The sequence below is a fragment of the Arvicanthis niloticus genome, chromosome 1 (assembly GCF_011762505.2).
Source record: "Arvicanthis niloticus isolate mArvNil1 chromosome 1, mArvNil1.pat.X, whole genome shotgun sequence".
Lineage (NCBI taxonomy): Eukaryota > Metazoa > Chordata > Mammalia > Rodentia > Muridae > Arvicanthis > Arvicanthis niloticus.
This window is the reverse complement of record NC_047658.1, coordinates 137,015,023-137,029,718: the sequence shown is the minus strand read 5'-3', so window position 1 is coordinate 137,029,718 and position 14,696 is coordinate 137,015,023. Positions and strand designations below refer to the sequence as shown.

The following is a 14,696-nucleotide window of genomic DNA, read 5'->3' as shown; positions in this document are numbered from 1 at the left end:
TGTGGACTCTGAATATACAGTGCTTTACTGTCTCTAAGGTTCCTGCCCTGTTATTTGTATTTTGCTTTTACTTTTGAGACAGGGTCTCCCTAAGTTTCCTCAGGCTGGCCCTGGACTCACCCTGTATCTTAAGTGGGTCTTGACTGTGTGTTCCTTCTGCTTCCTGAGTAGCTGGGATTGCAGGCCTGCACCACCAGCAGCCTTGTTGTTTTACAGACTCGGCACCCAGTTGGCTGAGTGCCCCATGAGAATGTGATCTCTTTCTCTGAGTGCAGCTTCATTTGGTGAGGTGTGAGGACTGCTGTGCTTCTTGGCCACTGTGCACTGAGGAGAAGTCAAATAGCTAAAGAGTTCTGAAGAGTGCAGGGGCAAGAGACATGGGCCTGCACTGGGTGAGCCTTTGTTTATGGAGATGGTGACATCTGAAGGGGCTTGAGAAACATGGGCGCACCAGATTGAGAACAGACTACTGAGCAGTCAACAGTGGGAACACTTCTGCATAAGACACATCTGGGCCGAAGTCAAAGAAAAAGTCCAGTGTGGCGAAGACAAGATAAGAAAAGCCTTAGCAACACAAAGTGGGTCAGGGTGAAATTTGAGATTTGAGGTTGGCCCTAAAAGTCAGTTAGGGCACCATTAACCTTTTCTCAGCAGGACGGAGTCAAGTAGTTTTAGGATTTAGTAAGGAAACTCTGGCGACTCTATTGGAGAAGGGCAGGAGGAAGGGCAGGGTCAGGAGAAGCTTGGATGAGAACAGATTGGAGGAATACTGTTTCATTTGTCCAGCTTTAACACTTACTGTAAAGTGTGCTCAATCGTTTCAGCGTTCCCTACAAAGCTCCTGGAATGTGTTCAGTTTCAGATGGGATCACTGTTACTATTACAATTTTGAATTTTCTGATACAGTCTCAGAGACCTACGTTCCCATGTTGGGTTAGAGTCTTGCACTGTAGCCTGGCCTCAAACTTCAGGTGGTCTTACCTCAGCCTCTGGAGTGCTGGGATTACAAAAATCACACCACCTTATCAAGCCTTTAGGCTTGATAAGGATTGAATTCTGAGAATTCTTTCCTTTTTTAAGACTGTGCTTCTAACTCGGGGTTGAACATCCAAGTATTTAACCAGTCAAACCTGTTTGCCAGTGAACTTTAAGGTGAGGTCTCGAAAGACAAAGCTGTCTGAGGAAGGAGAAATGGGAATGAGAGAAAAGAAGCTTAAGGTCAGCCCTTACCTCTGGTGTGTATGCACTATAATTATGACTTTGAGGCATGCACATGTTGTTTAAAGTTCCTTGGGCAGCTTTCTTCTGAAATAATATAAGGTGCCCTTGGGCTTCACATCTTTAAAAGGAACCTCAAAGTTTGTAAGGAAGTGTCAAGGGTAGAGAAACTTGGCACAGCAGCAAAGTTGATGCAGTGACAACAGGAAAGGAAAATCAGGCCGCATGTCCTCCATGGCAGTTGCTGTGATGGTGTGGTCTGACGTGCTCTGTGAGCTGCAGCACTGGTAATGTCCCTCACGGAGCACTGCTCCACCCTGCTTCAGCTGTGTTTCGGGTGTTTGTGGATGTATTTAGAGGTCCTGTGACAGAAGGAGCAGAGTTGCTCTGCTTCCTCCTCATGTTGAGGTGCCCTGTCCTGCGCCTGCGCAGCCCTTGGGCTTCATCAGTTTGAAGGGTTGACCCTTCAAAATAAGATGCATTGGCCTTGAGATAGAAATTGCAACAGGATCTTTATGAATGACTGAATGAGACTGTATTTCTCTCTCTTTCAGAACGCCAGCGACCTGTATCTGGGAGAACTGTTCTTTGACACCTCACTGTGTGTGCACTGTGGTTTTCTTGTTGCTTTAACTTACCAAGGGTTTTGTTCTGCATTCATGAGTGCTGTCTGGGTAGCCTTTCCATTGCTCACAAAGCTTTGTGTGTACAAGGACTTCAAGAAACACGGTAGGGTAATTTTGGTTTTGATAAAGATGGAGAGTATGTTAAACATGCGAGGCTCCCAGAGATTATCTGACCAAATTGTCTTTCCAAAATACTTGTTTTAATTTTTTATGCCATGCAAGTATCTTATGCTGTATGCTCCATCCCATTCACACATTTATGAACATATGCTAATATACTGCTTTAATATTCTTTGTACTTTATGCTCCCTGATGAAATTGTCTGATTGCACTAGATCACATGTACCGAGGGACTGGAGTCCCATCTGACCCAGTTTCTGTCGAGTGACAAGCAGGTAAACACTGCAGATGAGCCTGCACTGTGGCCTGGAACCCATAGGCTTGTTTTCTTTCTTTTCCCCCAGGTGCCCAAGGAAGATTTATTGCTCTTTACTTCTTGGGGATGTTTGTCCCATATCTTTACGGACTGTACCTCATCTGGGCTGTATTTGAGATGTTTACTCCTATTCTTGGAAGAAGCGGTTCGGAAATCCCTCCTGATGTTGTGCTAGCCTCCATTTTGGCTGTCTGTGTGATGATTCTCTCTTCCTATTTTGTAAGGAAAAATGGACTGTTTTTATTTTTTATATATGTGATGACTTAGCTGTACTGGATTCTGTGAAATTATGTTGCTCATACTTTATTAAGAAAATTTAAACAAAAGGGGTGGAGTCAATGTTTGTGCTCTGTCAGTTTATTATGCCAAGAAAATGTTAGAATGATATGGTGGTACACACTCTTGATCCCAGCGCTCAGGAGGTAGAGACAAGAGCATCTCTGTGGGTTCCAGACTAGCCAGGGCTACATCGTGAGATCATGTTTGGTTGTTACTGTTTAATGTTAAAGCACACACACACACACACACACACACACACACACACACACACACAGCCTTCCTAGCTAGCCAGATCCTCCTCTCTTCCTCCTCACCTGGACACAGGTTCTCACTCTGGCTTAGAACTATGGGGTACCAGGATGACCTTGACTTGTGGTATTCCTCCTGCCCCAACCTTCCAAGTGCTGGAAGGCATACCTAGTGTCTGAATCCTCTCTTCAAATAGCCTTCTTTCGTGGCAGATATGAATGTCTGGGATATATAGTGTGGACTGAGAAGTTCTGTTCCTGAACTTTCAGAATAGTCCCTATGAGCATGTTTTGAAGTTAGTAAGAGGCCAATTCACAGTAGTGTGTGTGTGTGTGTGTGTGTGTGTGTGTGTGTGTGTTTTCATTATCATTTTACTACTTCATTGCTGTCAAATCAACATTCATGAATTTGCCCCTTGGGTGACACCCAAACACGATTTTGTCTCTCAGCCTCTGAGTCTACTGCCCAGGTATGGAGTCTTACCTTTGCTTGTCAGTGTGCTTCTTTTCCCATGGGACACCTTAAAGGAAAGGAAAGAAGGTTGGTTAGTATGGACCAGACCCCTCAGGAGAAGTTCTTTTGGCATGATGTCTGAGGCTGATGGTGAGCCTTTCTAGAGAAAGCATCTGTTTTGTGCTTTTCCTGTTGGAATTCCTAAGATGTAGTTACTGAGTACTACAGGTGTTCCTTGAGATCTGAGGCTAGGGGGCCACACAGAGCAGGGACTGGAGTTCTTTACATCTTAGATTTTCATGGACTGGTTACTGAGCTTTTTTTATACAGTAAAGGGCGTTCCTGGTGGAAATTAGGTTCTGAGGACCTAGGGAAGTAAGAGGGTTACCACAGTCACAGTCCACGCCATTCATAGATATGTCCTCTTCTATCAGGAAAGCTCTGCCTACAGGGCTTTGCATATGCAGCCATATACAGTAATTCTTATGCACACTGCTTGCTGTTGGCTATACTAGTATTTAAAGGAACCAGACATCCTAGCTGGCCACCAGATCACAGGCTGGGGCTGTAGCTCACTGATAAGACTGCTTGCCTCACATGCATGAGGCCCTAGGCTCAGTTCCCCAACACTGAAAGAACCTCCCCTAGACAAAAGAACGTACAAGGGCATTATTCGCTCTTACTGTTGTTTACAGAGATGGATGGAATTCTAATGTTTCTTGCTTACTTCTTTCAGTTTTATCATTAACCCTTCAACCCTGTATTGCTGTACTTGTCAAGTGTAGTTGCTTCTCCTTTCACTGTGGCAAAATACCTGATAAAAATAGGAAAGGAAAAACATACTTTGTGTCATGGTTCATGAGGGCACCACCCATCATGGTGGGAAAGGCACGGTGGTGCTTCTAGTGGCAGGAATCTGTGGCAGGTCTGGGTAGGACCATGACAAGAAGCCAGGGATAACAGACCCGAGGACTTTCCACCAGAGATCTACTTTCTCCACTTAGACCCTGTCTCCTTGATCTCTGCAGTCTTCCCAAATAGCTCCTACCATTTAAGTGTTTAAACACAAAAACTAGGAGAGAACATTTCACATTCATACCATGATAGATAGGTTTGCTGTTGTGATGATGAAGGGAGGTTAGAAGCCTGGGCAGGGTGATACCTAACGAATTCCATCACTTGGGAGGCTGGGGCAGAAAGATCAGAGTTTGAAGCCAACCCTGACTACATATTGTGATGCTGTCCCGAAAAGCAAACAATACAGCCCTGGAGGAGAGATTAGACTTCTGTCCCCTGTAGATGGGAGTCTGGTCTAAAGGTAGCTATATTATGAATTAGGTTTTCATTGTTTTACTAGAGTAGTGGTCCGCAACCTTCTTAATGCTTTAATACGCTTCCTCATGTGTGACCAAATCCATAAAATATTGTTGCTATTTCACAACTATCATTTTGCTAGTTACCAATAATGTAAATACCTATTATGTGATCCTGTAAAAGAGTCTTTTGACTTTCAAAGGGGTCAAGACCCATAGTTTGAGAACCACTGTACAAGTGATTGAAACTTTTGGTGCCTACAAAGGTGATTCAGATGCAGGATGTTTGAATTCTGTTCCACTGATCATGTGGAAGGGAGAATAATGAACCTGTGAAACTGGAGACTAGGAAAGCCCATAAGGCATGGCTGGCCTCAAATCCATACAAAATCAAAGTGCATTATCACAAAGTAAGTCTTGTCTGGAAGGCTTTTGGAAAGTGCACCTCTTGGAATGTTAATTACAACTGAGTATGTTGGTAGCATGTGCCTGTGATGACAGCACTTTTGAGCCCTAGGCCAAGCTGCTGAAGACAGGGAAGCTGTAGATTAGGTTGAAACAAGGCTATGAAGTGAGAACCTGTCTCAAAACAACCCTTCTCCCTCTAAAACTAAAAGCCTTATTTCCCTTTTGTTATGATATGAAGTGGTACTGAGATGCTGTAAGTTACTCTTCTCTTGGTTTTTTTATTTATGTGTCACAGGTTAAAGACAGCGCTGCTTCTTGGTTGAACGAGTTGCTCCATGGTAACAGAGCACTGACCCATAATCTTTATCTCAGAACACTTCTTGTAGTCATTGAGGCTTTATTAAATATGTTTTAGAAAACAGTTAACATTCTTGTTAAGTGAGAAGCTATCAACACTTTTTGGAGTTATTCTTTGTTGAATATCATGGTTAATACTGACTGGCTGAGAGCCAAAATAGGCCTGATAATCGGCATGTGATCAGGAGACCCTGCAAGAAACAGCTATACTGGGGTCCTTTTTATGTGCCTTTTTAAAAAAAAGCATGTGGGTTCAGGTGCACTCTGAGGGTATGGGATGACACTGGGTACCTTCCTTAGCACGCCCTGCCCTATTTCCTTGACAGAGTAACTCTCACAGAACCTTCAGCTAGGCTGGCCAACCAGAGAGCTCCTAGGATCTGCCTATGGGGGTTTGACCGTCATTTTTAGCTTTTTACATGGGTAGGGATTTAAACTGAAGTCTTCATGTGTGCACTAGGAGTGCTCGTACCTACGGAGCCATCTTCCCAGTTCCATTCCTCATTAGCTTTGGTGTTTTGAGACAAGGTCTCACATGGCACAGGCTAGCCTTAATCATTCTGAAGATGACCTTGAACTCTCCATCTTCTGGCTTCTACTTACCAAGTGCTGGAATTACAGGATTGTGCTACCACGGCTACCTTCTTCATTTGATTCTGTATTCACTCAAGATTTTAAAAATGATGTAAGATACATTTAAGACAGAGTATACTTGTAAAGGTGCTTAGCTATAGACTCAAGCATACTGTCACTTTACAGCCACTCCTTCATCTTCGTTCTGTGAGTCCATCCAGTAATTTCCCAGAAGGTGAGCCTTATAGTTTGAGAAGAGGGAACTTCAATAGGAAATGGTATTTAAAGTTGAATTTTAGGACAGCTTTGACAGTAGCTAGTTGGGGTGTGCCAGAACTATTATATTATTATAGTTATATTATTATAAGTATTATAGCAAGGATTTATTTTCAGATTATATATTTATAACTTAGTATATATGCTAAATATATATATATTCAGGAAAGGATACTGGAACATTATATAAGAGGAGCTTAACTTTGCACAGACTTTGATATTTACTTATTTTTAAAAATTTTCCTGTCATTGAAAATATCTTCATATTCACATTCTTCATGAGCTTAGGGGTAGGCAGGAAGATGAAGAGACAAAAGTAGGAGCTAGTTAGTTTCTTAAAACTGAGGAGACTGTGAATGTGTTTTGTGTGTCTATCAATTTGCTGATTTAGTTACAAAAAAAAAAAAGCTAAGCATATTTTGTGGGCTTTTTTGGATGTGAACCTTGCAACTGAGCCATTTGTGTTTGTTGTTACAAGCTCAGATTGTTTAGTGTTCACAATGACAAAGGGACAGTACTGTTTCATAGGGTAGTTTCCCTCAAATGCAACTTGTAGAGGTCCATCTAAAAACTAGTCTATATGCCTTCAGGCCTTATTAGCATGTCTCAAAACACTACAGGTAGAATCTGAATGTATGCTTAGGCATAAAACCTTACCTTTGAGAGTTTGGCAGCTTTAACACCATGCTTGGATTCAGTTCTGTGGTGTCTGCTGTGCAGGGCTGGCCACTGCTGGCCACTGAGGCACATAGGGCAGTGGCTTGGCTGCTAATAGGTTCTGATCCTTTTTCCTCTGATGTTTGAACTGTGCTTTGTTTCCGGTCTCCCTTTGCTTTCTGGCCCACTGTCAGGAAGTGCTGTCCTGGCCCGCTGAAGCCATCTGTCATCTTCTAGGACCCCAATTAGGATAGTCACACCTGGGGAACTGCTGCTTTGTTTACTGGTTTCACTGTACATTACACAGGCTCCTGGCTTTTCTTTATTGTGTTCTAGACAATACCTACTAAAAATACCATGTGAAACACCTCTCTACCAAGGTTACAAACTTCTATGCTTGTGTTTAGATTACCTTCATCTACCTTGTGAACAGCACAAAGAAAACCATTCTGACACTAATACTGGTGTGTGCGGTCACATTCCTCCTGGTCTGCAGTGGAGCCTTTTTCCCATACAGCTCTAATCCCGAGAGTCCGAAGCCAAAGAGAGTGTTTCTTCAGGTAAGGGAGGTTCTTCAGAAGCAGTGAGATTCAGGAGATGAGATTTGCCTTGTGGGTTTTGAGCTTCACCAGTAAACAGAAAAACTGACTTTCCTGCTGTTGACATAATTTAGTTGATTTAGATTTCTTTGTGTATAAAGTAGCAAGGAACACTGACCATCAGTGGCCATTCTTATTACCTAGACACACTTTCCATAATATATGTATGTATATATGCATGTGTATAGTCTGGAAGCCATGAACATTTAAAACTATAAATAGCATAAATATCTGTAGGCTGATTAAAAGCAGGCATCAGTTCCCTGGAGCTGGAGTTACAGGTTGTTATGAGCCACCTGAAGTGGGTGCTGGGAATTGAACCAGAGTCTTCTGGAAGAACAGCAGTACATGTTCTTAACCACTAAAACATCTCTCCAGCTCCTGTTTTGGTTTTGAGACATTCTCTTAACAGTATTGCCTAGACCTGCCTTCAACTCTTGGGCTCAAATGACTCTCCTCTTCAGCCTGTGAGTAACTGAGACTACAAGCACATACTGTCCCTGGTCAAGTCTTATATATATATTTTAAGTTTGCATTCAACTATAGTTGTGAATTACAATAAAAGTCATTTGCATGTCTGTCATCAAGTTTAAAAGGAAAAAAAAAAAACCCACTAACAGTAACTTAGTAATTATTAAGTCTCTTTTTTATTTCCCTGTTTCTAATCAACTCTTGTAATGCTCTTTTTATTTCTATTAAATCGGGTAGGAATATGGGTGAACTAGCTGAACAGTTTTCTTATTAGTCTTGTTCTTTTCAGCATGTGAGTAGAACTTTTCATAACTTAGAAGGAAGCGTAGTGAAAAGAGACTCTGGAATATGGATAAATGGGTTTGACTATACTGGAATGTCTCATGTAACACCTCACATTCCTGAGATCAACGATACAATCCGAGCTCACTGTGAGGAGAATGCCCCGCTCTGTGGCTTCCCTTGGTATCTTCCAGTGCACTTTCTCATCAGGTTGGTTCATACTTTCTCTTAAGTTGGGGGTTAGTTCCCAAATTCTATCACTTTAAGATTCAGTAAAACTTATCTTAACCCAGTCAAGTGCTGTGTTTGAAATGTTCCTATATTACTATAAAATTTCTATTTCTTTAGTAGATAATGAACTCAGAATAGATTTCTATTTTAAATTTAGGAAGTCTCTCTTGAAGAAACTTGAGTAGTTAGCAAGGGTGATGCTCCTGACTAGTATAATACAAGCAGCAGTTGCTGCTTCCTCCCAGTGAGATACCCAGACAGTTGGCATTCCAGTATTCATCAGAGGAAATGGGCTAGGCAGTGGAATTCCTAGGCGAACACTTCCTGCTTTACAAAGATGCACAGGGTGTTTGCCTTGTGCCTGTGGGGGCCAGAGAGAGTGCTGATCTTTGTTTCTAGAGTCACAGATGCTGTGAGCTGCCACGTGGATGGTAGAACCGAATCTGTGTCCTCTGTAAGAAGGGCTTTTTAACTGTTGAGCCGTCTCTCCAGCCCTTAACTGTTTAATCTTAATGTTGAGAAGGATTTGTTAACTTGGCGAACAGAGGAGCTGTCTCATTTGTCATTTCATCTGGCATTTCTCAGACCCCTCCGGGTGTTCTGAATCGTTCTGTAGAGTTATGGATTTACTGTTAGTTACTAAAGCACCCTAAATATTCACATTATCTTCCCAATAGGAAAAATTGGTATCTTCCAGCTCCTGAAATTTCTCCAAGAAACCCTGCTCATTTCAGACTTGTATCCAAAGAGAAGATGCCATGGGATTCGATAAAGTTGACCTTTGAAGCAACAGGTAAGCCACTTTCCTTCTCATGTCACTTCCTAAGCTTTTCAGTTAGCTGCCATATATATCTTCCCATGCAACATATCAGAGAAACACTTATTTATCGACTGACTAAGGTGTCTCACTCCAGAGCCCAGGCTGGCCTATGATCATGGTCTTCCTGCCTCAGCCTGCTAAGTGCTGGAACCATGTATGGTCACACCTTGTACCTTATAGTATTTCTAATAGCAGCTGGAAGTTACTTCTTTAAGAAAATTTAATATATTTTATTGCTTAGAACAGTTTTAGAATCACAAAAATATTGAGCAGAAGGTACAGTTTAAAGCTTATCAGGTTTGGTGATTTTCTCCTAAACCCCAGCTTTTGTCAGCTCTGAGTTCTGCTCTGGACTGCACCTTTTGTTCTGCTTGTTTCTCTTCTTTCCTTGTCTACTACAGTGGAAGCTTCAGTTGCCCACTTAGACTGTTATTCCTAATATATGCACTCAGTGCTATAAGTTTCCTTTTGATTATTGCTTAGACAGTATTCAGTTTTTACACTTGTAACTTTTATACCCAGGGAATGTATATTTGGCTCTGGGACTATAAAATAGGTGTACAAATCAAACACAAGATAAATCCGAGGAATTGATTTTAACACAGTTCTTTGGTGTACATATAATTTTACTGGCTATTAAAAACAAAAGGATGTTTATTTACACACTGGTAAGATGGCCGTGCTTGCTCTTTATTTTTTACATAAGGAGTGACACCTGAGTACTCCCTATTATAGGTGTTAGACTTTGACTTTATAGTCATTTATTCAGAGTGGAACTGAATAAATGTAGTGTATCTCAGTAAATATGTAGTACAAAATGGCAGAAGTATGTTTAGAGTCATTTCAGAACTTGTAAAATTTCGTCCTAGTCCCAAGACAAAATTCATTTAATAACTCTAAATGAAACTTGTCAGGAACTCAGACAGCAAGTCTGAAAATTAAAGTCTAACACATTCGAGTGTAAAGATATTTAGATTTGGTATTTACATGCTGATGAATGATAGTTAAAAAACATTTAAAGTATGTGACTATTATGTTTCTGTAAGAGAATAAAATTCTGTATGGACAGTATAAATACTAATTCATAGCCCAATAACTATTGAATCTGAGCCAGTGTGTTTCAGGCACCATTTGGTGGCATTGCCATTAAAAGCACCCAGTGCTGTCACCTGGCTGTCCTGGAACTTGTTCAGTAGATCACACTGGGCTCAAAGTCAGAGATCAGCCTCTGCCTCCCCAGTGCTGGGACTAAAGGCATGTGCCACCACTGCCCAGCCCAGTTAAGGCTTTTAAGAAGCTTTACTGATAGTCTTACTGTTTGATACAGCTTGTTGTCCAACACATCCACACTGTCCCAATTCTTTTCTCTTCTTGCTACGTCCTGTTCACCTTTCCATGTTTAAACCCATGGCTCTTGGAGATCCCCACTAGTGATGTCCGTAGTCCTAGGCTGCCCCCGACAGTACTGCCATCCGTAGTCCTAGGCTGCCCCCGACAGTACTGCCATACATGAGCACACTGTAGCTGTCTTTAGACACACCAGAAGAGTGCATCAGATCCCACCACAGATGGTTGTGAGCCATCATGTGGTTGCTGGGACCTCTAGAAGAGCAATCAGTTCTCTTAATTGCTGAGCCACTTCTCTAGCCTAATGACTGGACTTCTTAGCAGAGCACTTTGGGTCTTTTGTATAAAGCTAATAGGCAATGTGGAAATGTGATGGTTAACTTTGAATCTATCTGGCTAGACTGTAGTACCTTGACGTTTTCTGGTAACATGTAAGTAGTAGATTTTAGTCTGGTTGATCAGTTATCCTCCTCCAAACACTGACAGCCTTAAGGAACTCACTACAGGCATATTACCTTTAAATTCTTCCTGCAACCTGTTCTGGTGGTAGGGTGGGGCTGGAGATTAGGTAAACTACATCAGCAGTAACCAAGTTACCCTTCTCAATTAGATTCTGTCCTTTCTGTTCTCTCATTACTTAACCTTGTTGCTAGATACTGAATGTCCAAACTCTTAAACCTCCTTGAGCTTTGTGGAGAGCCCATCTAAAGTCATACCCCAGATGAAGCTTAACAGTATTGCTTGTCACTGCTGATTGACTTAAACGTTCCTCTTACAGGACCAAGCCATATGTCCTTCTATGTTCGAACCCACAAAGGAGCAACACTTTCTCAGTGGTCTCTTGGCAACGGCATTCCAGTCACAAGCAGAGGAGGGGACTACTTTGTGTTTTACTCCCATGGACTCCAGGCTTCTGCATGGCAGTTCTGGATAGAAGTACAGGTGGGAATTTCCCAGGCTCCAAGATAGTATGTAACAACCTTAGAGTTCAGTGTTCTGGCTTCGGAAAACTAACTAATTTTTCTCCAGCAGGTCTCAGAAGAACAACCAGAAGGAATGGTCACTGTGGCCATTGCTGCTCACTATGTATCAGGGGAAAACAAGAGATCTTCTCAGCTGGATGCTCTGAAGGAGAAGTTCCCAGATTGGTCATTTCCCTCTGCGTGGGTCTCCACCTATAGTCTCTTTGTGTTTTAATCTTGTGGATGGACTTTGAGTACCTGTTCCCTGGACATTCCATGGGATAGTTTCTCTCCCGTGGTACATGGATGTTTGTAATACAAGTCAATGAATTTTACTGAGCATATGTTCAAAGAGCTTTTGAGATAACACTCTTCAGGGCCAAGTTATGTATGGGTTAAACTTTAGGACAGTGATGCCTGGTCATTTTGCCAGTTGAAAATTCCTGTTTTTTTGGCATTTAAGCACACGTGGATACTGCCAATCATGTCATTTATATGACTGTAAGGACTTAGCAGCATACCACTTCAGTAGCTTTCCTTTGAGGATCAAGAAAGATGTAGACTCTTAGACCACTGCTAATGAAATAGTCAAGCCCACTTGTCAGTGGATGGTGGGTAAGATGCCATTCACTGGGGTAGTGCCTCCCTTTGCACTACAACTGTAAGTCACTGGAAAGTAAATGGCGCGAAGGTGGAAGCCATTGCAGCACCATAGACACCGGAGGGCTGTTTCTTCAGGCAGTTCATGTGTTTTGCCTGTTCTGAAGCCTAAACCTTGACTCCTGAGTAGCATTCTGTGTCTGCTTTCCTCTCAAACATGTTCATGTCATTTGCCTGGGGAAGAGAACATTTCTTCAGCTACATTTTCTTCTTACATTTCAATGGGTTGGTTTATTTGTGCAAGCACAGAACCTAAACTTCCCTAGTGCACTGAACTGCCAGCATAGCTGCAATAGCATAGCTGCTGAGGTGGACTAGGAGGAGGAGGGCTGGGAGGACTGGGGATTTTATAATATTTATTCTTTTTGTTTTATAAGGATTCTCAGTTATCCAAGGTTAATCCTTTAGCACACATTTTTATTGCTGCACTGGGCTTTCTGTTTTCCAGCAGGTGACTAAGTTCTTGTAACTTGCTGTCAGTGAGAACTAGCTGTCCCGATGTTGAGGTTGTAGCTTATATAGGAAGAAGACTTAATGGTGCTTTTCATTCTGAAGACAGGGACGTGGCCTGTGAGGTGTGTCACGGCAGTGGCTCTTGTGGCTTCTCTAGGTTCCATCGGTGACAGAGGATGAGACGAACAATAAATTATGCTAATTTCTTTTACAGTAGTAAATGTACAAAGACAAAATTTGAGATAGCCAACAAGCATGACCCAAAATATGGTTGAAAGAAAAGCCATAGTAAGGCAAAAACAAAATAAACAATATTCTTGTCAGGTGAGAACAGGAAGGCATCTCTCAGAGTGACCCTCAGAACTGTCTGAACGTCAGCAAGAACATAGTTAAGTGTGCACTCCAGGAGAAGAGCTTCTGACAATTGCTTGTGTGGTATGTGTCGGTTTCTTAATCATGTTCCTTGTATTGCCTGCCTAATATCTAACGCCTTAAAAACCTGGGCCCATGCAGACATGAGGGCTGCAGCTGGAGCTTAATGGTAACATGCTGACTGTCACATGTGGTGACACTGTAGAGTGGAGTCACTTTTTTTGCTGGACTTACAGATCTTATCTCAACAGTGCTTCAAGTGTCTGCCTCCTGCTGTGTATTTATTATCTGTCAGGTCCTACTTAAAGGTTTGAGAGTTTATGTCTACCTTCTAAAGAACCACAGCTGAGGAAAATAAGTAACAGTACTAATTGCTCAATGAATTTCAAAATACTGGCTTATGTTCTGTGCCTGGGTTAATCTGAAATTGACTACTAGAAATTATGGGGGAGGGGAGCAAAATGGCATGCTGAGGAAGTACACACATCACGACAGTCTCTGATTTCCTTCCTTTCGGCAGGTGCCTTTTCAGTATAATCAATCATGGTTTTCTTTTCATCTTTGGGTTGTTTCTCTATGCAAACAATTTTGATTTTTTCTAACATTATGCAGCCACTAACAAGATGTTTGGTTTCAGGGCATGCTTAAAGGCCAGAAATGGTCAAGTAATTACATACAGTGTTCATGGCTCTGTAGTTATCACTAGCCCCTACCCTTTTAAAGATTATCTGATCACTTGTGTAATTCACTTCTCAAAAGACAGTTTCAAGGTCTATGTACTGCATTCCCCCCAATGAGTATAAACATAAGCAGTGCCCTAGGAAGTAGTATAAAGACCTGATTTCACAGTTCTTAATGTTTTAAGATGTTCTACACAGTGTTTCCAGTTTAGCAGCTATAACTGAATGTCAAAGATTCTCCTCCCCACCCCCGTTTTGCTGTGAAGGAGGTTAAACCACAAGCCATCCTGGGTGACTCACAAAGCTGCTGGAAGAACATGTCTGTCCGTTAGACTCACTTCTTTGCTGACTTGTTGAGGGTTATTTGTTGCCTTACAATGTTAATGAAATAAACTTTTTAACATACTGGTTGGAAAAAATGGATCTTTTAAAACTGCTTTTTATTCTATCTCCATATTTCAAGGCTATTTTATATCCCTATTATATCTCTCTCTCTCTCTCTCTCCATATATATATATGTCAAAGATTATATATATAATATATAGTCAAAGATTTTATATATATATATATATATATATATATAAAAAATGATCTATATAGCTTGAGTATAACTGGTATTTTAATAAGTGGTATAAGCAAAGAATTCAAGATAGAAATGCTCACTTCACCTGGAATCTTTTTACCTGGAATGAAACTGTGCATCTGAATTTCAGAGAAATAAAAAGAACCTGTTTAGCAAATGGTAAAATCTTATTTACTGAGAGAGGAAGTCACAAAAGGAAGCTTTTTTAAAATTGTGGCTAGGGATAAGAGCAGGGAAAGAAGCTACATTGCAGCCTGGGACTTCTCATCACCCAACGGAAACGAGGACAAAGCCCAAGGCCTTTCTCTAGGCTCTTCTAGTTTCCTGAGGAGAGTCTGTCCCAGCAGTTCAAGGTCAATCAATTTTTGTTCTTTTCATTTTAGGATCAATA

At 41.6% G+C, this 14,696-nt stretch overlaps 1 protein-coding gene across 2 annotated transcripts in view; it reads left to right on the top strand.

The window, feature by feature from the left end:
- The window catches only part of Ermp1 (endoplasmic reticulum metallopeptidase 1), a 35,428-nt gene extending 21,287 nt beyond the window's left edge, over nt 1–14,141 (top strand). Inside the window, exons 9-15 of one of the 2 annotated variants that reach the window (XM_034510741.2) lie at nt 1,773–1,947; nt 2,309–2,499; nt 7,253–7,405; nt 8,205–8,407; nt 9,106–9,221; nt 11,374–11,537; nt 11,628–14,141. In XM_034510741.2, the coding sequence (XP_034366632.1) occupies nt 1,773–1,947; nt 2,309–2,499; nt 7,253–7,405; nt 8,205–8,407; nt 9,106–9,221; nt 11,374–11,537; nt 11,628–11,792 (1,167 nt within the window). In that variant the 3' untranslated portion in view covers nt 11,793–14,141. Of the gene's footprint in view, nt 1–1,772; nt 1,948–2,308; nt 2,500–7,252; nt 7,406–8,204; nt 8,408–9,105; nt 9,222–11,373; nt 11,538–11,624 lie in introns of both variants that reach the window. The other variant, XM_034510734.2, reaches the window with a different exon arrangement.
- The last annotated feature ends 555 nt before the right edge of the window (nt 14,142–14,696 follow it).